The 24939-nt window shown below is 38.7% G+C and overlaps 1 protein-coding gene across 6 annotated transcripts in view; it reads left to right on the top strand.

The window, feature by feature from the left end:
- Arhgap44 (Rho GTPase activating protein 44) overlaps nucleotides 1-24939 on the top strand; it is a 176844-nt gene that overhangs the window by 112042 nt on the left and 39863 nt on the right. For all 6 annotated transcript variants that reach the window (XM_026390615.2, XM_026390612.2, XM_026390614.2 and 3 more), the window contains exons 5-7: nucleotides 603-714; nucleotides 3619-3695; nucleotides 8067-8184. In XM_026390615.2, the coding sequence (XP_026246400.1) occupies nucleotides 603-714; nucleotides 3619-3695; nucleotides 8067-8184 (307 nt within the window). The remainder of the gene's footprint in view (nucleotides 1-602; nucleotides 715-3618; nucleotides 3696-8066; nucleotides 8185-24939) is intronic.

Genomic DNA, 24939 nt, shown 5'->3' with positions numbered 1-24939 from the left:
TGCCAACATAAAAAAATTTTAAAAACAAACAAAAAAGCTAGGGATGTCTCAGTGATTAAGGCCCCTGGGTTCAATCACAGTGCCAAAAAAAAATTTTTTTTTGGGGGGGGAATCTTTCCCCCCTGACTTTTCCATGGGATAATTAACTGCCCATCTTGTACTAATTAAATCTTCATGGCTTAGGAGCAAGGGAGTTTTGGTATGTGTTTGAAGATGTTGGTGTGTTGGTGGGTCACTTGGGTCAATCTTAACTAGTTTCTCCAGGATTCCTAGGGGACGGATTTAAAAACATCTGGTTCTTTTTAGGTCTGTGGATTAGACGTACACGGATCTATTTTATCCACATTTCTGTTATGTTTTCCCAAAATGTCCCCTTTTGTTCCAGGCACAAAGGGAGTCCTCAGCACTGTTTGGAGGAACTGATAATTTCAGAAGTGAAGACAGTTGGATCAGGGAGTCACTGGCTGCTGTGGGAATCAACTGGCTTATTGACATAGACTTGGGCAAAGTTGACCCCCGCAGGGAGGTGACGGGAGCATAACTCGGGCAACATTGTTGTCTTCAAGGATGTTCAGTCTTGTTTTCCCCCCACTTTGTTACAGGAAGATGCTGAAACTCTGTGGAGAGACAGAGGACAAGCTGGCTCAGGAGCTGATACATTTTGAATTGCAAGTGGAGAGAGATGTGATTGAGCCCCTGTTTCTGCTGGCTGAGGTGAGAGGCAGGAATGAGGCCAAGGCCGTGTGTCCCTGGGAGGGCCCAGGGGGAGCTGCTGAGCTCACCCCTCCTGCAGCCTGATTGCTATTTCCATCCCGTTCCTCATTCCACGACCTTCTGTCTTTCATAAGGAATCATCACCACCTGGCCCCATGGTCAGGGTTCCCAGATACGGCAGCCCTTGCCACACTTCACCATGGCTCCCCCTCATATGCAACCTCCTGTGTTGCCATTCTGATGGGTAAAGACGTAAACATGGCTGCTTCACTTCCTTTCCTGCTCCTAGTCCTGTCTGCCACCCTCCGCCCCCTTCACCTCTAGTGACCCGAATGGCCGGCTGTCCTCAGAGGGAGTCTGGGATCTGCGAGGCCTCTTGTGGGTGATGTTCCATGATTGTGACAAGATACTTGAGAATATTAATTTAAAAAGAAGAAAGCTTTATTTTGCCTTTTTTTTTTTAAATTTTTTTTAGAGCTTTTAGACTTTAAAGTACACTCCATTAAACTATTTAACTATCAAGCTAGCTTCATGACTGTGTGGCAGTTTTGCTGACTTCTACCAAGTGCAATTTTACCAAGAAAGACCAGAGATAGTTGGGGAGTTTGAATTGCCTAGGACCCTGGACTCCTCCCAGTTGTCTTTAATCCGCCATATGAGACCTAAGCAACGCGCTACCTGGGCACAGTTGGGTATCCTCAGCTTTACGTGGCTCTTGAGTATTTTAAACATGGTTCGTGCCACACAGTGCAACTCAGTTTTTAACTTTATTTAATTTTTGTTAATTTAGATTGAGGGTCACAGAGTTGCCCGTGACTGGAGGCCACGGTGCTGGGCAGCATTGCTCTCAACCGTGTCTGGCTTCCTCTCTGGATCACCCCTAGGATATCCACATCCACATCTCCGATTACCTAGAGGTAATTGGAGAGGAAAGTCCTAGTTGTAATACTTTGACATAAGTTGACATAGACCAGCTGGAGCATTCTGGGTTCCATCCTGTGGCCAGGCATCCCCTAGCTTAGAACATTCATGAGAGACCCTGTGCTCCTCATAAGGCAGGATAGGACAGAGTTTTCTGGCCAAAGCCCGAAGCAACCCCAGGAGCAAGGATGACCCGGAAACAAAGCCGATTCTCCTGCATGACCTGTAGGAAGACACGTCTTGCTCCCCAGCCTTGCTCTGGACCCGTCCACGGGCACTCCAACTCCCCCTTGGTGCAGGAAGTTGGTGCTCTCAGCTCCCCACCTCATCCTTGCTCCATAGAGTGAATGGAACACTTCAGGGAACGTTGGGTTTTCCTCATATTTTCCATATATATATATATATATATATATATATATATATATATATATATGAAAAAGAAAATAGCCTGAGATGATTTTAGTTCAATTTACGGCCAATTTTCTTTTTTAATTCTCACATCCTGCCCTACTTTTGCTGGGCCTGGAACCAAAATCCTGCACTGGAATGTTCAGGGAAGTCATTTTTAGAAAGAAAAATATAAAAAGAGCATCCACATACAACCAAGTTGGAAGTACTCATCACAGAGGAAAACCAGGATGGCAGTGTTTATTCATTTATTTACTTTGGAAAAAAAAATCTTACTTTATTTCTATAAATATACAAATATGCCTACTTTATTCATGCAAATGTAAAATGTCTCTGTTCTTTCTGTTCCCCTTGGCATCTCAGATCTCCTGAGGCCAGTGCTCCTTCGATTCCCACTGTTTGGTTTTGGAGTTAGGTAGGAGTGTCAGACGAGACTTTTCAGCTCTCTTCTCCTGAGGCCGGTGCTCTTTCCATTCCCACTGTTTATTTTGAGTTAGGTCTGAGTGTCAGCTGTGACTGCTCAGCTCCCTTCATTTCTGTCCTGTTTTTGCCCTGATGGAAGTAGCAAGATGTGGTCAAGCCTCTGTTTGCTGGCTGCAGTGTGGCCAGGCCTAGGAGAGCAGGGGAGCCCAGAACTTCTGAGATGGTCAGAGTTGAAAAGGGGCCTGGCAGGTGTCCAGAGAAGAGACAACAGTGTATAATTCAGGATGAAGAATCAGGAATGTCATCTAATATTGGCCAGAGGAGACTGCGGTAGTCAGGTTTCCATGATTGTGACAAGATACTTGAGAATATTAATTTAAAAAGAAGAAAGGTTTATTTTGGCTTATTTTTTATTTTTTTAGAGTTTTTATTTCATGGTCAGTTGGCTCTTGTTTTGGGGTCTGTGAAGAGGCAGCACATTATGGCTGGAGTGCATAGTAGAGCAAAGCTTTTCACTTGGGGGAGGCTTGGAAGCAAAATCAGAGATAGGAAGGGGTCAGCATTCCCAATACTCCCTCCCTGCAGTAACCTAACTTCTTCCAACTAGATCTGTCTCCCCAAATTGCCCCAGGCCTTTTGCATGTGGACTTTTGGGGAACATTTAAGATCCAAACTGCAATAGGTACAAAATTTCATTCATGGAAGGTGAGTAAATTTATGTAGTTCTAACGAACAGCATAATGTGACTCTAAATAATAACACTGTATTATGTATCTGAAATTTGCTAAGAAGGTAGATCTTAAGTGTTCTTATGGTGCGCATGCACACACACAGTGTTGCAGAGGAATAACATGGTAACTATGCGGGTGATGGATATGTTCATTAGCTTGATGATAGTAATCATTTCACAATGTGTACATATCAAAACATCAGGCTGTACACCTAAAATACCAACAGTTTCTGCTTCTTCACAATTATTCACAATTAAGCAGAGGAGGCAAGAAGGCATTCCATCTGAAAATGAGGATCAAGACACTACTAGAAAACTTGCTGTGTGCCTGCCAATAGTTTTTAAAGAATTGTCATAAAGAATAGTTCTGAAAGAATTTTTCATGAGCTTCAGTTCATGTGTCTCGTCTTTTGCAACCGCAGGTGGAAATCCCAAATATTCAGAAGCAGAGGAAACATTTAGCAAAGTTGGTGCTGGACATGGATTCCTCACGAACCAGGTAGAATTTTTTGGCTTTTCTTTTCTGCATGTCTGGGAGTAGTGACCACGTTTTGGGTGGTGGTGGTTTGTGTGGGTGAGCATGATCCGTCCTTCACTAGGTTTTTTTTTTTTTTTTTTTTAAACATCTGGTGCAAACCAGGCACTGGAGAAGTAGACACACTGGGTCCCTGCTCTTGCGGAGGCTGCAAATTGGGTTTGGAAAAAGATATCGGGCACGTGAACAAACAGGGCAATCTCAGGCAGTCATAAGCCGTAATGTACAAAGTAATTCTAAGGGGAATGGTGCAGACAGAAGTATCAACATGAGGTGGGGTACAATGAGGCTTTTATTGAGAACATGTCAGTTGGTCTAAAACTTCAATGGTGAGGAGGAGGCAGCCATACAGAGATCTGGTGCAGATTGTCTATAGCAGAGGGAACACCCAAGTGCATCCTGAGGTAGGGGTAAATATGGCATATTACAGGTGCAGAAAGAAGACCAGCATGGCTGGGGTGGAGGGAACAAGGGGGGATGTGGTAGAAGAGAGGATGCAAAATGTAGGATGGATGATACATCATCGCTCTAGTATGGGAAGTGTCCCTAGTTCTGGGGATTACTGCCCTTCTGAACTTGGTAGTATAGGTAGATATCCCTTCTGTAGTCATCCTGTAAACCCGAGGCCCTTCTGAGAGAACTTCACATCTTACAGGACTGTTCTAACCTGCTTCTCAGAGTCCACCAGAAAATCCCTGTAGCCTGGGAGTGCCAGAGGCCCCGAGATAGCACTGTCTGGCTGTCATCTGTGGAGTTGTACTGTTTGCCCTTTGGTCTTATGGGGACGGGGGCGGGGGCAGGTACCACTAGCACACACACAAGTGAATTAGTGAAAGTTCCTGCGTATTCACCTGGAAGGAAGTGTTTACTTCTACCTTAGGTCTTGTAAATCTTCATTATGTCCACATCTCATTTTATTTTTCTCAAAATGAAGAAACAAAAACAGAATGTGCTTGGGTGAGGGGATATGGGACAAAGTCCAGCCATAGGACTCTGAAGGTCAGGTCCTGAGATCCCGATCAGCTACTTTCTAGATCTGTGACATTGATAAAGTCACTTAATCTCCCAGAATATCCTTTCCCTCACCTGTAGCATTCGTGGGCAGACCTGAGAATGTTGTTTTGAGTATCAAATGAGGTGAAGGAAGTCACATCACATCCCAAGTACTTTACGAAAGGAAGCCCGAACTAGCACGACTTGGTGCCCGGGACTTCTGCACCTGGAACAGTGAAAGGCACAGGGCAGTTTCCCAAGGCCAGAAATAAAACAGGTAAAACCAGCAGAGCAACAAGAGTTCCCTTAATGAGTGTGATTTCCCAGACCTCAATCCACCTGAAGGATTTTTGCCATCGGTGCCTGTAAATCTTTCCAAAGTAGTTGATTAATTTTAAAAATAAATCTATTTTTCACAGGAATCTGATAGCACTTGCCATGCATTGGGAAGTGGTGCCCTCGGTCCCCAAAGAATGATGGCAGTGTACCCACAACTTTAGGAGGAAGAATTACCTTTCTGCTCTTCAAGCTTCAAAGCTTGGACTCTTCTTGGACCATGTTCAGTCTCCCTGTTTCTTCTCTGAAAGAAAAGTCCGACTCTTTTGAGTCTCTTTATGGAAAGGATGGGCTGAGGAGACTGCCGAACCTTGAAATGCATGGTTCATGTTGCTTTTCCCAACAGTTTATTATCTGTACGATTTTTTTCCCAAGTTCCCCTTGATATTTTGTTACTATCATAACTATGTTATAATGTATATTCATATATATTGCCAATAAAATTCCCTAGAGAGAGGGTAAGGGGGCATGCTTTTGAAGTACCAGGGTATTGACTAAAGGACAAAATTTAGTGGGGTGGGGGAGGGATAGGGAATAAAAGATAATGGGAAATAGCTTTATTTTAATCTACATATATAAAATATAATTCTGATGTTTTTTTAAAAACAAATCCAAATTTGCAAAGCCATAAAAATCAACTTATCATTTATAGTGGGAGTCAGAAGGTGGTTGTAACTCGATTCCATAATCTCCATGGAGTATTCACATTTTTATTGTCTTAAATAAAAATTACAGTTATACCGTCTCTTATTTGCCAGAAAACCCCACAATACTTTAAAGTGGCTAAGGTAGAGAGGCGTTAATGGGCCGCGCCATCTGTGTAGGGCACACCTTTATGGAAAATGTCACTCAGGGATTCTCACAGATGCTTTTCTGCCCAGTTATTTCAGCTTAAATTTTAAAATCACTTCCAATAGATTACCTCCTCTCTCATTTGCCCCTAATGCTTATCTTGGAGTTAGGAATCTTTCCTAGGACATGTGTCTATCCCTGGAGCTTCAGGCCAGCTTGAGATCCCAAAGACTTTTTTTTAAAGTGATTTTCCCATGGTTACATTCTTTAAGTGGCAGAGAATCCTTCATTTTGCTATTAACAAAGACACTTTTGCTTTGCCTTTTTTTAATATCCCTTCTATCATAGAGCTCTGCGCTCTCATGTTGTCCCTGTTGATAACAAAAGGGAAAAGAAAAAAAATCAGGCAGAGAAAACCCCTAGCGATTAGACTCTTTGACTCTCAAGATGAGGGGGCCGTTCCACGTTTTGTCCCTGCGTTGGAGGCTGCAGACTGGTGGTCTGAGAACCAAAGATGGTGCACACAGAGATGTGTGTTGTTTGGTCTACAGCGTTGGCCTGCATGGGGTTTAAAAGACATCATTTTTATCTCTTGTCACATTTCCTAAGGGGAGTTCACATGAAAATCTCCAAATGCTCTCATGATTTGAAACACCTTGGCAGCCCATGACCCACGATTCTACCTGGGCCCTCCCAGCCTGGACCAGAGACTGGGCAGCAGCCCAGGCAACACCTCCTCTCCCCCGCCCTCCTGAATTGGCCAGAGTGATGCCAGGCTTGGCTGCCATTTGTCATCCTGATCACGCTATTGTTCTTCTTCCAGCCTAGAAGTAGCTCTATTACAAGTAGGAAAGGAAAGAGGCCCCTGGTCGAGTTTTCAAGATAGTGGCCTACTTGGCTCCTTTGGCCTACTTGCTGGCCCGAGTTCACAGACTTTCCAGAGAGGCCCTCGCTACTGAGCCCCGCTTTACCTACTCCCTTCTACTGTCACTAGAACCTTCTTTCCCGGTCTGCGTCTGGTAATTCCCTGATGACGACCTAGGAAACAGAACTATTTACGTGTCCTCCTAACATTTTCTGAGTGACTTCCTAGGAAGGCCAGTATTCTCCCCACAAAGATACATTTTTAAGTAAATATAAATTGTCACTGTGACCAAAATACCTGACCAGAAAAACTTAGAGGAGAGGAGATTTATTTTGACTCACAGTTTCATGGGTTCAACCCACAGTCGGCTGGCTGCAGGGCAGACACAGAAAAGCCGTTGAACTCATGGTAGCAGGGAAGTGGGGTGCAGCAGAGCACCCACAGTGACCTACTCCCTCCAATTAGGTGCCCCCCCCATTCAGCTGTCGATGGATAAATTCACTGACAGGTCAGAGCCCCAGGATCCAATCACTGCCTAACGGCCCCACCTTGGAACCTTGCTGTGTTGGGGACCATGCTTTCAATTCATGAGCTTTTAGGGACATTCCAGTTCCAAACCATAACACGAGGTATCTCATTGTGAATGTGTAGTTGTTTTGTGTTTCCTGTTGGGGATTTTTGCTTTCAGATATGTTTTTCATCTTATTGGCATATCTTCTCACTTAGTATCCATTATTGGCTTCAACCAAAGTAGGTGAATTTCCAAACTCAGGTTCTCACGGGGAATGTCAATGAATAGCAGAGACTGTGCTTTAAGGCAGTGAGTTGTTTTGAAATATATATTATATATATGTAAATTTATATATATGTATATGTATAGATATATATTACTGTGGTCAGCTGATTAAGTTTCAAACATCTCAGATCAAAAGTCAGTGAGGTGAAGGATGTTTATTAACTTGATTTGATCATTCCACATTGTATGCTGAGCTCAATGGCTCAGCATATCACAGTGTCCCATAAAAGTATGAAATTCTGATTTGTCAGTAAAAATAACATTAATTTTCAAAAGGCAGCCAAAGCGATTGTCATTTGGCCTTAATATTCGGAATCCAATAGGAAAACGGCGTCAGACTGGGGGCTGCTTGTCCTTTGTGGAGGGCAGTCGCTCCTCGGCTTTGGGCAGCAGTTGGGATGTGGAAATGTGAGTCCCCTTTCTCATGATGGACGACTTGGTCCCTTTTCATTACTTCTCCTTTCTGGTGAGAGTGCTCAGCATTCATTCCCACAACATCCAGAGGGCTCTGCCTGTCTCACTTCTCTCCTCTTTTTCTCCTCTTTCCCATCAGGTGGCAGCAGACTTCCAAGTCTTCAGGTCTGTCCAGCAGCTTACAGCCTGCGGGTGCCAAAGCCGATGCCCTCAGGGAAGAGATGGAGGAGGCTGCCAACAGAGTGGAGATTTGCAGGGTACCTGCCCTCCTTACTCCTCTGACCTGGGGCAGACTGGGGAACCCTCAGGGATTTCCTTTTCTCTTCACTGGAGTTCTCTTAAAACTTATCAGGGAATCTTTAATTGGACTAAATGTCCCCAAACTTGCCTGCCAGCTAGCATCTCCCAGGAGTCCAGGAAGAACCCGGAATCGGGACTCTGATGGTGACCTAGCACTGGATTCTCGTTGGTGACCCTACGTGGTAGGCAAAGAGAAAATGACCTTTGTTTCTGTGGGAAACTTTTGTAAGACATCTGAGTCTCAAAAAAAAAAAAATAATAATAAATTGGAAGCCACACAGGACAGTTGAGAATTTAGACTACCGAGGAGCCTTGCCTCACCATGACACACAATTGTTCCTGTTCTGTCATGTTTCCTAAGTCACCATATGACCCATCCTGTGCGTCCTGGGAGATGAGGACCTCTGGAGTTGAAATGCTAGCCATGGAGATAGTCACAGAGAAAAACTTCCCACTTTCAGGGGACAGTGGGTCATGCTAAGAATTGGGACTGTGCTTGTGGAGTGAAGCCCTACATTGTGCCGAGTCACGATTCCCATCTCCTTTCCCCACACACATCTTGGAGGACTGAATTAGCAGTACACCATTCATGGTTCTCTTGTGTGTGTGTGTGTGTGTGTGTGTGTGTACACATCTGGTTACATGCATATGTGTCAGTTTGGGTTTCCAAGGAGACCCAAACTGTATTTAGATCCAAAAATATCATGTTTCTATAACTCTTCTGGGCTCCTGTTATCTTCGTCACACACAGTTTTAAAGAAAGTAACCACTTTGCATGCAGGAACCCCTGTTCTTTACAACTCTCTCTAGTTTTCTTAGCTTCCGCTTGGCTTATTCTTTTCTAGCCACTCTGTGCAGGTGGCTTTGACTTTGCATTCAGACGACATTCAGAATCGGATAGACTTTCTCTTTGGCATTAGAAACATTGAAAGATTTTTAAAGAATTCATCATCTCCCAGCCTAGCGTTCTGTGGAACTAAGCAAATTGAGGCCAGCACATCAGATGTAGGATGCATTGTGAGTAAAGCAGATTTGTTATGTGAACTCCTGGGTAAATGGCACATATCTAGCTGGTGTGCTATTTCTGAAGTACAATTCTTCTCCCTTTTTGATTTCCCTTTTACTCTGTGTTCTTTAACTATTTACCATAAATAGATATTCTTCAGTTAAGAACATTAAAATATATATATATATATATATATATATATATATTTATTTTATGTATGTATGTATGTATATATTTTTTCCTATACATGGAATATACAAGTGGAGAGGCTGAATGAGAATGTCCAAATACACCAGAATAAAAATGAGTTACCTTGGGGCTGGGGATGTGGCTCAAGTGGTAGTTCGCTCGCCTAGCATGCGCGAGGCACTGGGTTCGATTCTCAGTACCACATAAAAATAAAACAAAGATATTGTGTCCACCTGAAACTAGAAAATAAATATTTTTTAAAATGAGATATTTTCATATATTTTTGTGTAGCTTCTTACATTTCCTGTTGTGCCAAAAATATTCTTCTTCAGAGATTATCAAGTAATATATATTTACTATGAGCAATGAAATAATACAAAAATATGTTATGAAAACATCAATAATTCTCTCCCTTCCTGCTCATCAACCCATTTCCAAAGAAGGTGACTAATATCTCTTCCCACCAATATTTTTTAAAACTTCCTGTGATAATATATTCTATTATATGCTGAGTGATCATAATATTTATAAGAATAAAGGAAGCCAGTATTAAGAACCTGTTTACATAGCCCTCCACTCCTTTTTGGACAACCATACCAGCACTTACAAATATATAATGTTATCCTAATTTTGCTGTTTTTAATAATATAGTCATGCTGTTTATATTGTATTAACCTACCATTTAGTTTTCTAAATTAACACCGTATTTAGGACATCTCGCCAAGATAGTGGCTATCTACCTAATGTAACCTTTTTGATAAAGTGCATCATATTCCATGCAAAGGAATACAAACACATACATAGATACACATGTGTACATAGATACAGATGCACACACACATACATATATACACATGCACCATGACTTATTTCAGTATTTTCATATTGAGGGAAATTCAAACTGGTGTTGTTTCTGTTTTTTTTTTTTAATATTGGGGTTTATTTTGACATAATAATGCAAGCATGGACTCTTTAAAAAAATATGTATATATAAATATATATATGTAAATGGACACAATACGTTTATTTTGTTTATTTTTATGTGGTGCTGAGAATCGAACCCAGTGCCTCATACATGCTAGGCAAGCATTCTACCACTGAGCCACAACCACAGCCCTGTTTTGTTTTGTTTTTATCCTTCATCAAAATGATATGGTAAATATCCCTATGTATATATCATTATATCCTGGTAAATTTTTTTTTCTATAGAGTACATATATTCCACTAAATAATATTTTTACTTCAAAGTCTATGCACATTTTTATTTTCAATTTTAGTGGAGATTGACATTCTACTTCTCTGAAAAGGAAATTATAATTCACATTTTTACCATCAATTTTTTTAAAAATTACACACTTCCCCTCATTGAAACCAGTAATGTACAATTTTGGCCAGTCTGGTGGTGTGTGTATGTGTGTGGGGAGCTATGTCTATGTTATCATAATATGCATTAAAAATTAAAATGGAAGTTATGAACATGATTTACCCTTTAGGTAGAAGATACATAATGGTCCAGGTAGGAGCCATGAAATATGCAAATGATGGGTGTATCTTATGTGTTTATTGAACAGTTTACATGTATTTATTGACATTCTCAGTTTGGGAAATTGCCTATATTTATTAGCAGTTGGGCTAATAACTTTTTTTTTTTAATTATCTGTATACTAGGGTCATTAAAACTTTTTTTGTGTGTGTGCTGCATATTTTTATTTCCCCATGTGCCATTTGCCTTTTTACTTTGTTTACTTTTGGCATCTGCCATTAAAAACTTAATCACATAAGTTTATTTCTTTTGGGAAAAGTTTCTACCTCTCCCTTTATGTATCTTCCACCTGAAGAATAAACCACATTCATACTGTCATTTTAACTTTTTAATGCATTTTATACATTTTAAGGCTCCACGCATTTATTTTTATGCATAGCTTAAAATATAGGTGTTTTTTTTGTTTGTTTGTTTTCCTTTTTTCTTTCAGATGGATAGTCAGTTATGCCAGGGGTATTTATTTAACAAACACCTTTCCCAGAAGTGAAGTTCTCTACTCTCCAGTTCCTCAGATTCATTAGTGAACTCTGTGTCCTGTTAATTAATCTCTGGGTGTGTTCCTGGGACAATGGTGCCTAATTCTGTTTTCATGGCTTCATAGCAGATGCAGTCTGGAGTAAGGCAGCGTCACTATTTCTCATAGTTACCTGGGCAAGTCTGTGACATAGACCAGATACCTTGAGAGCACTCACTGTGGGTTTTGCTGAACTTCTCTTCTGACTCATTTCTGCTTCCTTAGTTGCCAGCGACATTAAGTGTCCACTTTGGTCTGCCTCCCTCTGTTTCTGAGTTCATTGAGTGGGACTTCCCTGATCTTTTCATAGTGGTGTATTTTGTTATCAGGTAAGACAAACCTTTGGGGTCTCCTCCTTTGTACAAACTAGAAAAATTAGAACATGTGGACTAAAAATGATGAGTAGGAATCCAGGATTTCCCTTTGTTTAGAGAGAGGAACTCATAGAGAGGAACCCAGATAGGACTCTCCAAATCTTTGGGGCCCAGAGAATCTTAGCCCACCAGGAAGCCAAGTTTGGGGTGAAGGAGGGGTTTTAGAAGACGCCACCTACTGGGACCTCAGTTGGATGGCAGGGGCAGGGTCTCCTACCTGGGTTCTCTGAGCCACCCAGCCAGTCGCTGTCTTGCTTCCATCTTCAAGAAGAGACAAACCCCAGGCCTCTCTACTGGTGCCCACTTTCTCTTTTCTTCCTATGACTACTTATAAAAGTACCCCCAGGGCATCTTGAGAGGGCTAAGACATTGGTAATTTTTCACTAAGAGGGGAGGAAGTGGAGAAGGACCTGTAGTCACCTTTGCTCCTCCATTGTGAGGGTCATGATGGTGGTTTAGTGAAGCCTTCAGACTCGGGATCAACTTATTTGTCATGTGCTCTGACCTCCCCTTTAGGTTAATGATGTGGCTGTGCCCGGCCTCCTCAGTGTCACTACCACCTGGGATCAGGAAGCTCCCAGTGGTGTTTCAGGAAAGTCCACCTTAGTGGAAACTCTGCCACCATGTAGCTTCCTTCGATCTCCTGGGAGAGGTTCTCCTGGAAGAGAAGAATCTCTGTATCATGAGCTACTAATCCTGACTGCTGGTGTCCCCAAAGGCATCAGCCTTTCCCCACCAGGCCCCATAGTCTATAGGGTCCCAAAATTTACATCAGACAGGATTTAGGTTCTGAGAACATTCTGTGTAGGAATAAGGGTCAGGAAAGTGGTGCTCACTATTTTAAGGTGTTTAAAAAAAAAAGTTCTGAATGAATGATTCTTCTGTCTTAGAAAAGATAATAAAAATGTAGTCATCCCTCAGCAACTTGGGCAGATTGGTTCTAGTATCCTGCTGACACCAACATTTGTGGATGTTAAAATCCCTTATATAAAACCTTGTAGTATTATATGACCTGTATTCCTCCTTCTGGGGACTTTAAATAGTGTCCAGATTATGAAACCTAATTTAATGCAAAGACTGTGTACATAGTTGTTATGCTGTATTGTTTATGGGATGGCGATGAGAGGGAAAAAAAAAACTATATGTTCAGTTCAGCTGTAATTTTTTTTACAATATTTTTGATCCATGGTTGGTTGATTCTGTGGATGTAGAACCTATGGATATTGAAGATCAGTTGCACCCAAGAATTCAAACACTATGGAAAAATATTTACTGATGGTCATAATAAATTTCAGACAGCACATCTTGGTGCTCCAAATAAAACTCAAGAGAAGATGGATATTAGGTACCACTAGATGAAAATGGAAAGGGAACTGAATGAGGCTGGGAATTATTTTTTAAAATATAGAAACATAATGCAGGCATGAAATTGCTCTTAGTCAAGAAGAGATTGGCCATTGCAGAAAGCTGAACCACTGGTGTAGAGGAAAAACTTGGGAATTTCTTCTATATCTTAAAGAAAGAGCCAATGAGGAATAAAAATAATGGGGAAAATGAAGATGTCAAATGTACAGGTAATGTACAGATAGCAGTAGCTTCTGAAAAACAGTACAAATCAGAGCAAAACAGAAAGATAAAATAGGCTTGCATCAAGGTCTCTTTCAAATATGTGGATCCGATAAATCAGTGGTTTTACCTTTATCTGTACCTGTGAAATTTTGTCAGCAATATAATTTTAATATGTTTTGTTTTCAGAGCACTTCAAATTTCATAGAAAAATTACGTAGACTCTAAAGAGAATTTTGTCATTTCCAGAATGTCATGTAGTTGGAATCAGGCCTTGTGTACCATCTTCCGATTGGCTTCTCTCACTTAGTAATATGCATTTTAAGTTTCCTCCAAATATTTTCACAGTTTAAAAGCTCATTTCATTGTCACACGGAATAATATGCTCCATTTTCTGGATGTGCCAGTTTTTTAAATCCATTCATCTATTGAAGGGCAATTTTGTAGCTGTCAAGTTTTGGCAATTATGAACTAAGATCCTGTACACACAAATGCACAAGTTTTTGTGTGGACATGTTTTCAGTTCAATTGGGTAAATACCAAGGAGCACCACTGCTGAATCCCACAGTGATAATATGTTTAGATTTGTAATAAACTGCCAACTGTCTTCCAAAGTGGTGCTACAACTTTGCATTCCTACCAGCAATGAATGAGCATTCCTGTTGCTCCACGTCTGTTCTGACATTTGGCATTTTCAGTGTTTGGGATTTCAGCCCTTCTAGTAGGTACATGATAGTGTTCTTTTTTTTTTAATTTAATTTGCAATTTCTTAATGACATAAGAAATTTCATGTGCTTACTTGCCTTCTTCATATATTCTTTGATGAAGTGTTTATTAAGATCTTTTGCCCCGTTTTTAATTCTTAATTTTTAAAACCTTTTTTAAAAATAAATTTATTTAAACAAGACCTGATTGGGAAGGAAAAACATCTATGTATTTTTTCCAATCATTTATCTGAATTTAATGACAGATTGCCCTACCTGTAATAACGGAATATAAAATAGTTACAAAGTTGTCCTTGGTTTTGTAAGGATAAGTGGAAAGCGTCAATGTTCTGTCGCTAAAAATATAAAATATATGCAAGGATTTTTATGTTGTTTTGTTAAAATAGTGGGGGCCACAGAATTTACTGTAATATAAATTTAAGAACTGAGTATGACTTTAATGGAGAAAGTAGTTTTGTTTTGTTTTTTTTAAACAGGACCAGTACTTTTCCTCATCCCATCTCCATTTGCTGTAAATCAAAACACTGTTGGCATTTAATTTAAATAATGAAATATGGCTATGCATATACAACACCCACATTTATATAATAGAGAAGAAGATGAATGAACAGAGAAATTCATATGAAACAGGATGTGGTAGAACAAATTGCAGTTATCTGATTGAAATAGTATTCTTGATTTGTAAGAGTAGCTTTCTGAAGGAAAGTATCAGATTCCCTTTTCAATAGACACCTCCTGTCAGCACTGGAACACATCAACTGAATCTTCGTCCTCCATTTTCAACTACACAGGCATCTGTTTCATAGGTTGGTTGTCCGTCCAATTGCAATGTGATGATGTCTTACTAATAAACCCAGTCATTCTCAAGACTTTCATGAGTCACCCTTCCTCCCCCAGTACTGAGGCTCAAACTCAGGGCTCCAGTACAGAGGAATTATCCCTGTACCTCTAGGCAGGTGCTCCACCACTGAGCTATATGCCCAGCCTCTGCCTCTTAATTTTAAACTTTATCATCACAGAACCCTCCTTCCCTGTCACCTTTCCATTAAGATGATCAGTGCTCCTGGTCTTGACTCTTTCCTTGAGCTATTCATGAGCCATGGTGAGTGTCAAGCATACTGTCAGCACCAGGAGTGGTAGAATCAACCCCCATTTTTAATGGGGTTGATATTTAGAACTATTTGAAAACATCCCAGTCTTCCTTCTGAATGATTTCTAGTTTTAATTCCATTGTGTTGAGAGCAGACTTTGTATGCTTTTTATTCTTTTAACTTTGTTAAGATATGTTTGACGGCCCAGAATGTGGTCTATCTTGATCGACGTTGCAGATGAGTTTAAGAGTGTGTATTCTGCCATTGTTGGATGACCTGGCCTGTCGATGTCGATGATGTCAAGTTCATTGATGGTGCTTTTGAAGTCACCTGTGTTCCTACTGATTGTCTACCTTGTCTACCTGCTGGATCGGTCCGTTCCTCGCAGAGACTTTAAAGTCTTCATTGTGAAGTGGACTTGTCTTTTTCTCTCTGTAGTTCTATCAGTTATTGCCTCTTATTTTGGTGCTCTGCATATACATAAAGGATTATTGTGTCTTTCTGGAGTAGTGACCTCCCTGTAATGTAATGCCCATCTTTATTCCTGATAATTTGCCTTCCTCTGAAGTCTTCCCTATCCAAAATATTAATGTAGCTCCCACTTTATTTTGATTAGTGTTGGTAACACTAATCCAGTCCTTTACTTTTAATTCATATGTACTATATATTAAAGTGGGTTTCTTGTAGACAACATATAGTTGAGTCTTGTTTTATGATCCCGCTTTGACAATCTGTCTTTTCATTGGCATATTAAGACAACTTAATTGGATTAATATCCCCTATGTTTGCTCTTGTTTGTCTTCGACAATTTTTCTTTTGTGATTTTAATTGAACATTTTGTCTGACTTTGTTTTTTCTTGATATGTTTTTTAAACATATCCATTCTACACTTTTTAAAAAAAATTGTTGTTTTTCTGGATTTACAATATTCCCTTACAACTAATTCCAGTCCATTTTTAAATCACAATACTGTTTCATAATTAGTGGGGAGTAACTTTTAGAAACAAAGTATTCCTAAATCTGAATACATTATTGCTACTGTTATTTCTTGCAAAATTTTAGCTGTTATGCCAATTAAGAATAAGAAAAAAAGTCTTTATTTTTACCTTCAACTGTTCCTTCTGCACTGTTCTTCCATATCATTTTCTTCTTTCTAAAAAAGTTATGTTTAATGTATTTTGGGTTTTGTTTTTATTTTTTTATTTTTTTTGTTGTTGTTGTTGTTTTTGTACTGGGGATTGAACTAAGGAGTACTCAACCACTGAGCCACATCCCCAGCCCTATTTCGTATTTTATTTAGAGACAAGTCTCACTGAGTTGCTTAGCGCTTAGCTGTTGCTGAGACTGGCTTTGAACTCGAGATCCTCCTGCCTCAGCCTCACAAGCTGCTGGGATCACAGGCATAAGCCACCTCGCCCGGCTAACATTATTTTAAATGAAGCAGTTTATTTAGCATTAAACATTCAGGCAAGAATGCAGATATTATCCATAATTGATTGAATATTAATGATAAATGTGATAAAAATAATTCTGATTATCAATGATAAGTAAATCTTAATCACAATGATTTTATTTTTCCCACTTATCTTCCCTTTATCTATTTATAAAATTAACTCTTTTATGGAGTAGTATACTGTTGTACTTCTCATTTATTTGTATAATGTGATGCCATCTGTTTTAATCAGTTTCATAAACATTTTTGGTATTTTGTGATATAGAAGATGGCAATTGATAAACAGTAGATGGTGTATGATTTTTATAGGTTCCCTTTATGCAGTAGAAATAAGGAATTTTTTGGTTAATTTAGTGTGTGTGTGTGTGTGTGTGTGTGTGTGTGTGTATTTTACTTCTGTTTTTTTAATTTTTTTAGTTATTCATTTTAGATTTACATGCCAGTAGAGTGTGTTTTGACATACCATACATACATGGAATATATAACTTATTATAATTAGGATCTCATTCCTGTGGTTGAACATGATGTGAAATTACACTGGTCATATATTCATATATAATCATAAGAAAATTATGTCTGATTCATTGTACTGTCTTTCCTATTCCCACCCCTCTCCCTTTCCTCCATTCTCCCTTGTCTAATCCAATGAACTTCTATTCTTCCCCCTGCCCCCATTATTGTGTGTTAGCATCTACATATGACAGAGAACATTCAGCCTTTGTTTTGGGGGGGACTGGCTTATTTCACTTAGCATGATAGTCTCCATTTCCATTAATTTACTGACACATGCCATAATTTCATTCTTCTTTATAGCTGAGTAATAGTCCATTGTGTATATATATACACCACAGTTTCTTTATCCATTTATCTGTTGAAGAACACTTAGTTTGGTTCCATAGCTTAGCTATTTTGAATAGAGCTGCTATAAACATTGATGTGTCTATGTCACTGTAGTACACTGATTTTAAGTTCTTTTGGTATATACACCGAGGAGTGGGATAAGTAGGTTAAATGGTGGGTCCTTTCTAACATTTGCTGAGGAATCTCCACACTGCTTTCCATAGTGGTCATGCCAATTTTCAGTCCAAATAGCAATGTATGAGTGTACCTTTTACCCATATCCTCACCAACATTTATTGTTACTTGGTGTTCTTGATAATTGCCATTCTGACTAAAGTGAGATGGAATCTCAGTGTAGTTTTAGTTTGTATTTCTCTAGTTGCTAGAGATGTTGAACATTTTTCCATGTATGTGTTAACCATTCCTATTTCTTCTGTGAAATGCCTGTTCAGTTCCTTTGCCCACTTATTGATTGGATTATTTGTTTTTTGTTGTTGTTGGTTTTGGTGTTGAGTTTTTTGAGTTTTTTATATATCATGGAGATTATTGCTCTGAGATGCAGGTGGCAAAGATTTTCTCCCACTCTGTAGGCTGTCTTTTCGCGTTCTTGATTATTTCCTTTACTGTGAAGAAGCATTTTAGTTTGATATCATCTTATTTATTGATTATTGATTTTACTTCTTATGCTTTAGAGGTCTTCTTAAAGATGTTGGTTCCTAAGGCAATATGATGGAGAGTTAGGGCTGTCTTTTCTTCTGGTAGGTTCAGGTTCTCTGGTCTAATTCCGAGGTCCTTGATCCACTTTGAGTTGAGTTTTGTGCAGGGTGAAAGATAGGGTTTAATTTAATTTTATTATATATGGATTTCCAGTTTTCTAGCATCATTTATTGAAGAAGCTGTCTTTTCTCCAATGTGTGATTATGGTGTCTTTGTATAGTATGAGATAACTGTATTCATGTGGGTTTGTCTCTGTGCCTTCTATTGTGTACCATTGGTCTTCATGTCTGTTTTGGTGCCAATATCATGCTGTTTTTGTTTCTATAGCTTGTAGTATAATTTAAGGTCTGATATTATGAGGGCTCCTGCTTCACTTTTCTGGGCTTAGGTTTGTTTTGGCTGTTCTGGGTCTCTTTATTTTTTCCAAATTTATTTCATGCTTGCTTTTCCTATTTCTATGAAGAATGTCATTGGAATTTTAATAGGAATTGCATTAAATCTGTATAGAACTTTTGGTAGTGCGGACATTTTCACAATATTAATTCTGCCTATCCAAGAACATGGGTGGTCTTTACATTTTCTAAGGTCTTCTTCAATTTCTGTCTTTAGTGTTTTGTCGTTTTCATTGTAGAGGGTTTTCACCTTTTTTGTTAGATTGATTCCCAAGTAGTTTTTTTTTTTTATTTGTTGAGGCTATTGTGAATGGGATAGTTTTTCTAATTTTTCTTTCAGCTAATTCGTTTCATTGTTGTTGTATATGAACACGATTGATTTATGGGTGTTAACTGCATATCTTGCTATTTAACTTAATTCACTTATGAGTTCTAGAAGCTTTCTGGTGTTGCCTTTTTTTTGGGGGGGTCTTTTAAATATAGAATCATGTTCTCAGCAGATAGGGATGGTTTGAGCTCCACTTTTCTTATTCATATCCCTTTAATTTTCTTCTCTTGTCTAATTGCTCTGGATAGAGTTCCAAGGACTATGTTAAATAGAAGTGGCGAAAGAGGGCATTCCTGTCGTGTTACAGTTTTTAGAGGGAATGCTTTCAGTTTTTTTTCCATGTAGAATGATGTTGACCTTGGTTTTAGCATATAGCTTCTTTAATGTTAAGGTATTTTCCTACTGTCCCTAGTTTTTCTAGTTTTTTGAGCAGAAATTGATACTCTATTTTGTTAAATGCTTTTTCTGCATCTATTGAGATAATTATGTGATTCTTGTCTTTAAAATCTATTGATGTGATGAATTATGTTTATTGATTTCCGTATGTTGAACCAACCCTGCATCCTTGGGATGAGCCCCACTTGATCATGGCGCACTAACTTTTTAATATGTTTTTGTCTGTGATTTGCTAGTATTTTATTAAGAATTTTTGCATCTATGTTTTCAGGGATATTGGTCTGAAGTTTTCTTTTCTTGATGTGTTTTTGTCCGGTTTTGATATCAGGGTGATACGAGCTTCGTAGAATAACTCTAGAAGTGTTCCCTCCTTTTCTATTTCATGGAACAATTGGAGGAGGATTGGTGTTAGTTCTTCTTTGAAGGTCTGGTAGAACTTGGCTGAGAATCCATCTGGTCCTGGGCTTTTCTTGGTTGGTAGTCTTTTGATGGTGTCTTCAATTTTATTGCTTGCAATTGATCTGTTTAAATTTACTGTGTCCTCCTCATTCAATTTGGGTAGGTCATATGTCTCTAGAAATTTTTCAATGTCTTCAAGATTTTCTATTTTATGGGAGTATAAATTTTCAAAATAGTTTCTGATTATCTTTAATATTTTGGTAGTGTCCATGTTGATGTTTCCTTTTTTTTTTTCATGAACTTTAGTAATTTGAGTTTTCTCTTTCTCTAAGGGTTTATCAATTTTATGTTTTTAAAGAACCAACATTTTGTTTTGTCAGTTTTTTGAATTGTTTCTTTTGTTTCAATTTCATTGATTTCAGCTCTGATTTTAATGTATTTTTTTACTTCTACTGCTTTTGGTGTCGATTTGTTCTTTTTTTCCCCCCCCTAGGGTATTGAGATGTAATGTTAGGTTATTTATTTGGCAATTTTCTGTTCTTTTCATGAATGAGCTCAATGCAATGAACTTTCCTCTTAGAACTGCCTTTATGTCCCAGAGATTTTGATCTGTTGTATTGCTATTCTCATTTACCTCCAAAGTATATTTTTTATTTCATCTATTACTTCTTTTGCTATCCATTGGTCATTCAATATTCAGTCTCCAGGTGTTAAAATAGCTTCTATTTTTTATTTTATCATTGATTTCTAATTTCCATCTATTATGATATGGTAAAATGCAGGGTATCATCTCTGTTTTCTTGTATTTGCTTTGTGGCCTGAGATATGGTCTGTTTTAGAGAAGGATCCATTTGCTGCTGAGAAGAAAGTATATTCAACCATTGATGGATGAAATACTTAACTCTCTAGATAAAGTCTAAATTATTGATTGTATTATTTAGTTCTATAGTTTTATTATTTAGTTTTTGTTTGGAGGAGTTTTTATTATTTAGTTTTTGTTTGGTGAGAGAGGTGTGTTAACATCACCCAGTATAATTGTGTTGTGGTCTGTTTGATTCTTGAAATTGAGAAGGATTTGTTTGATGTATGTAGATGCTCCATTGTTTGGGGCATACATATTTACGATTGTTATATCTTGTTGATGTATAATTTCCTTAAGTAATATGAAATTTACCAGATGACCTAACTCTCTTTGGATTTTTGTTTTTTTTTTTTTTCTTTTTTAGCATGCTTCATAATTTTTTTGTTGAATGGTAGAGAAGATGTACTATGTAAAAGGAACTGTAGTAAACAGACCTTTAGTGATATGGTGGTAAGGTATAGGAGAAGGGAATGTGTCTACATCCTGTGATGAGGCTCAATCTTTTGCTGAGTGTGTGCACCTGGATTGTGAATTTCACCAGGGCTTTGCAGTTTATTTTCCTCTTAGGTGGGACAGAATGGCCAGAAGAAGCTGAAACTGAGTTTTTCCCTTCACTTCAGGTGGTTAGGTATTGGAAAACAAAACAGCAATAAAAAACAATTCAGTAGTTTAAACTTTGGTAAAATAATTTCTCTTGCAGGCAGACCTTGTTGAAAAAAATAGAATGGTCTGGCATATTTCAAAAAGGTAACTTTTCTTTCCCTTGGTGGATTTTTTTCCCTGGTTAGTTTTTAAATTTTTTTTTTTTCCTTTTCTCTGAAACTCACTGTGAGAACCTGGTAGAACTCCTGGAGGTAAAAGTGGGGCCTTCTCATGCCTGGGTCCCTTTGGAGGACTTACTTAACTTTCCAGACTTGTCCACATTGAGTCTGCAGCAATTAGTTAATTACTATATATATAACTTTATATAATCAAAAGCTAAATAATATATATGTAAAGCCCTAAGTATGTTACCAAAGGAATGAATTATAAAGAGAAAATTTTAATAGATACCACTATAAGATAAAACTTGAATAAAGTACAGTGACTCTCCCAAAGTGATAATTCCCTAAAAGGCAAATGGAAAATTGGGGGAAGTCTTTGCATATTGATAAGTCAATGGTCTCATAAATAAAAGAATCCTTACAGACTTTATAAATAAGGATTACATGAGTAATCTCATAGGAAAATTAGCACCTGGCATTGATGAGCAATTAACTATGGATAATAAAAGAAGTTGAAAAACGTAATCTAGAAGGAAACTTAACTTCTTTTTTTTTTTTTTTTAAAGAGAGAGTGAGAGAGGAGAGAGAGAGAGAATTTTTATTATTTATTTTTTAGTTCTCGGCAGACACAACATCTTTGTTGGTATGTGGTGCTGAGGATCGAACCCGGGCCGCACGCATGCCAGGTGATCGCGCTACCGCTTGAGCCACATCCCCAGCCCGGAAACTAACTTCTTGATCAAAAATACCATGTTTTATTTTGATTTCATCTGTATATTTGATAGTGATTTCTTAGAATGAAAAGGTTACTGTGGAAAACAAAATACTTCTGAGTTATTTTTTTAATGTTTATTTTTTTTTAATTTTAAATGAACACACGATATCTTTATTTTATTTTTTTATGTGGTGCTGAGGATCAAACTCAGTACCTCATGCGTTGGAAGACGAGCACTCCACCACTGATCCATAACCCCAGCTCCTGAGTTATTCTTTATAGTACAGTGACCTTTCTAATGGGTATTTAGAAGTGCATAACAACAGCTCTGAGGTTCCAATCCATGATTATCTTTTTAATGTATTTCAATTACATTATTATTTTTCTAATATGTTTAAATTAACTGTCAAGAATTATAGAATAAATTTTAACTGCAGAATTTGTCATAGAGGACTAATTAGGAGATGAGTGTAAAATCTTTCTGAACAGACATCTGTCCAGTTGTTATAATAGCAAAAAAATAAACTGATCAGGTAGTAGTCATCAGCATGGACATGAAGATGCTCATTTGCTCCATTTCATCCAAGCATATCTTTTTTCTGATTGCTTGGTTTACAAAAAATGGAACCCAACTGCTTTTTTGATCATTTTACCTCCCAGAAAAATACAGTTTATAATGGTGAAAAAAATAAAAACACAATTTCCAGCCAGATGCCAGAGGCTTGGGAGGCTGAGGCGGAGGATCACGAGTTCAAAGCCAACCTCAGCAATGGCGAGGTACTTAGCAACTCAGTGAGACCCTGTCTCTAAATAAAATACAAAAATAAGGCTGGATGTGGCTCAGCGCTTGAGAGTTCCTGAGTTCAATTCCTAGTACCAAAAAAACCCTGTAATTTCCAACAAGAGAAACACATTCATATAGTAAAATATGTCACCATTACGAACTGTGTTTTTCTAGGGGTAAAAAAGCAGTTTGGTGCCATTTTTTTTTTTGAGGGGTAAACCAAACAATCAGAAAAAAGATATGCCTGGATAGAATGGAACAAAATGAGCATCTTCATGTCCACGTTGGCAATTGATTGCTGCCTGCTCAGATTGCCCATGAACTTGGGTCTTTGTTTCCTATTAGAAATTCTGAGTGTAGATTAGTTGCAAAATCAGAAAATAATGATTTTTAACAATACTTTAAACTCTAGTCATTATTGATGAAAGGGGTTTTGTTCTTTATAAAAAAAAAATTAGCAGATTTGTAGTTTCCATTCTTGTTTCTTATTTGTATTGTGGCCTGTTTGGAATCTGCATTGTGACTTTAAAAACATAGTAACGTACTGATTTTATTTTTTTAAGATTGTCCTGGGAGAGGCCCAGATGGTGAGGAATTGAAAGTGTATTTGATGCAGCACCAGGTCTTTGGGGGCTTCTTTTCTTTTTCTCTGTCTGCTGATCCATTTTTATCCCTGTTTTTCTGGCTCAAAATATCTCCCTCCCAATGGGGAGACTGGTGATGTATGTCTCCTGAATGAGGCTCTGCAGGGATGTTAGACGAAGTGGATTCCAGATGAGATCCTCTCTCTGGAACCTTGGAGAGACTTGGCAGTCTGCAGAGACCTTCAAATAAGGGTCCTCTGGGGGAAGAGGTTTGACGTGGTCTTGCGCTTATTGTATTTTGGAAATTTGCCAACTCTGAGCCTTAATTTCCTCATTTAGAAAATAGTTTTGAAGTTTCTACTAGGCTAAGCATTTTTAGACAGTGGTCAATAGATAAGATTCTTGAATACTTGGAACCTACTGACCTGAAATTAGAAAATTAATTCTTACCTAAGAGGGTTAGGTGAAAGTTTGTGCTTCACACCTAGAAAGTTCTCCATGAGTGTCCGTTCATTTTTTTCTCTTTGTTCATTCTGTGCAGGTCATTCATGCATAGCTTGGTCTCATCGGTGCTTAGAGATCCCCAGAGAACAGATTTCCTCTTTCAGTTCTGTGTCTTGGTTCCATTGACTAGTTTACAAGAACTATTGAGTGATGTTCCCAGGAGCTGCTTGCTTGTCCTGGATTCTAGAAATGAAACAGGTTGCTCCTACACATCCTGGTGTTTTTGCTGAGAATCAGCTTAATTGGAGAAGCTAAGGATTGTGGTTGGGTACAGATTGCTTGAGGTTTCATGGCACGGGGTCTGTCCAAAAGCATGTTGTCACTGCTTTCGTTTATTCAGCATCCAGGTGGTTTTCTTGGGCTACCATTGTGTTTGGCTCAACCTGAACATGTAAGCTCTTGTCAGTTACCCACTGCCTCTAAGTATTGCCAACCTAAGACTGCCAAACAGGCAAGCACCTAAGAGGTCATATGAGTTGCACAAACAAGTTCAGAGGAGGGTCACGCTCAGAAATACTGTGAGTGACAGGATTTCATCCTGCTCAAAATAAACATTGATGACACAATGTTATGCCTGTTTTTCTGGAACCTAGAAGGGTTCTCCTCAAAGGATGAAGCATTCCACATTCCAACACTGCATTAGGCCATTGCCATCCAAGCCCATGCAGACCTGAATAATGAAGGGATGCGGACGCTGTGAGATTCGTGTGCAATGTGGGATGAGTCCAGGTTTTGCCAGGTGTTGAGTCAGCAATGCTTTCCCCGTGCACCTGTCTTTTCTAAGCTTTCTCTAAATTGCTGCATCTTCCTTCATCTCTTTCCTTATCGTGATGATCACGTAATCAGGATTGAGAGTGAAAGAGAGCTGGGGCAGGAGAAGGAAGTTTGCTTCAGGATGGTGGCACAAGCTGCAGAGGTGTATGGATGTCATTTGCACTTCATGCTCCCACACCAGCTTTGACTTTA

Source organism: Urocitellus parryii, chromosome 7 (genome assembly GCF_045843805.1).
Source record: "Urocitellus parryii isolate mUroPar1 chromosome 7, mUroPar1.hap1, whole genome shotgun sequence".
Lineage (NCBI taxonomy): Eukaryota > Metazoa > Chordata > Mammalia > Rodentia > Sciuridae > Urocitellus > Urocitellus parryii.
The sequence above is the reverse complement of the archived record's forward strand: the minus strand, read 5'-3'. Positions and strand labels throughout refer to the sequence as shown.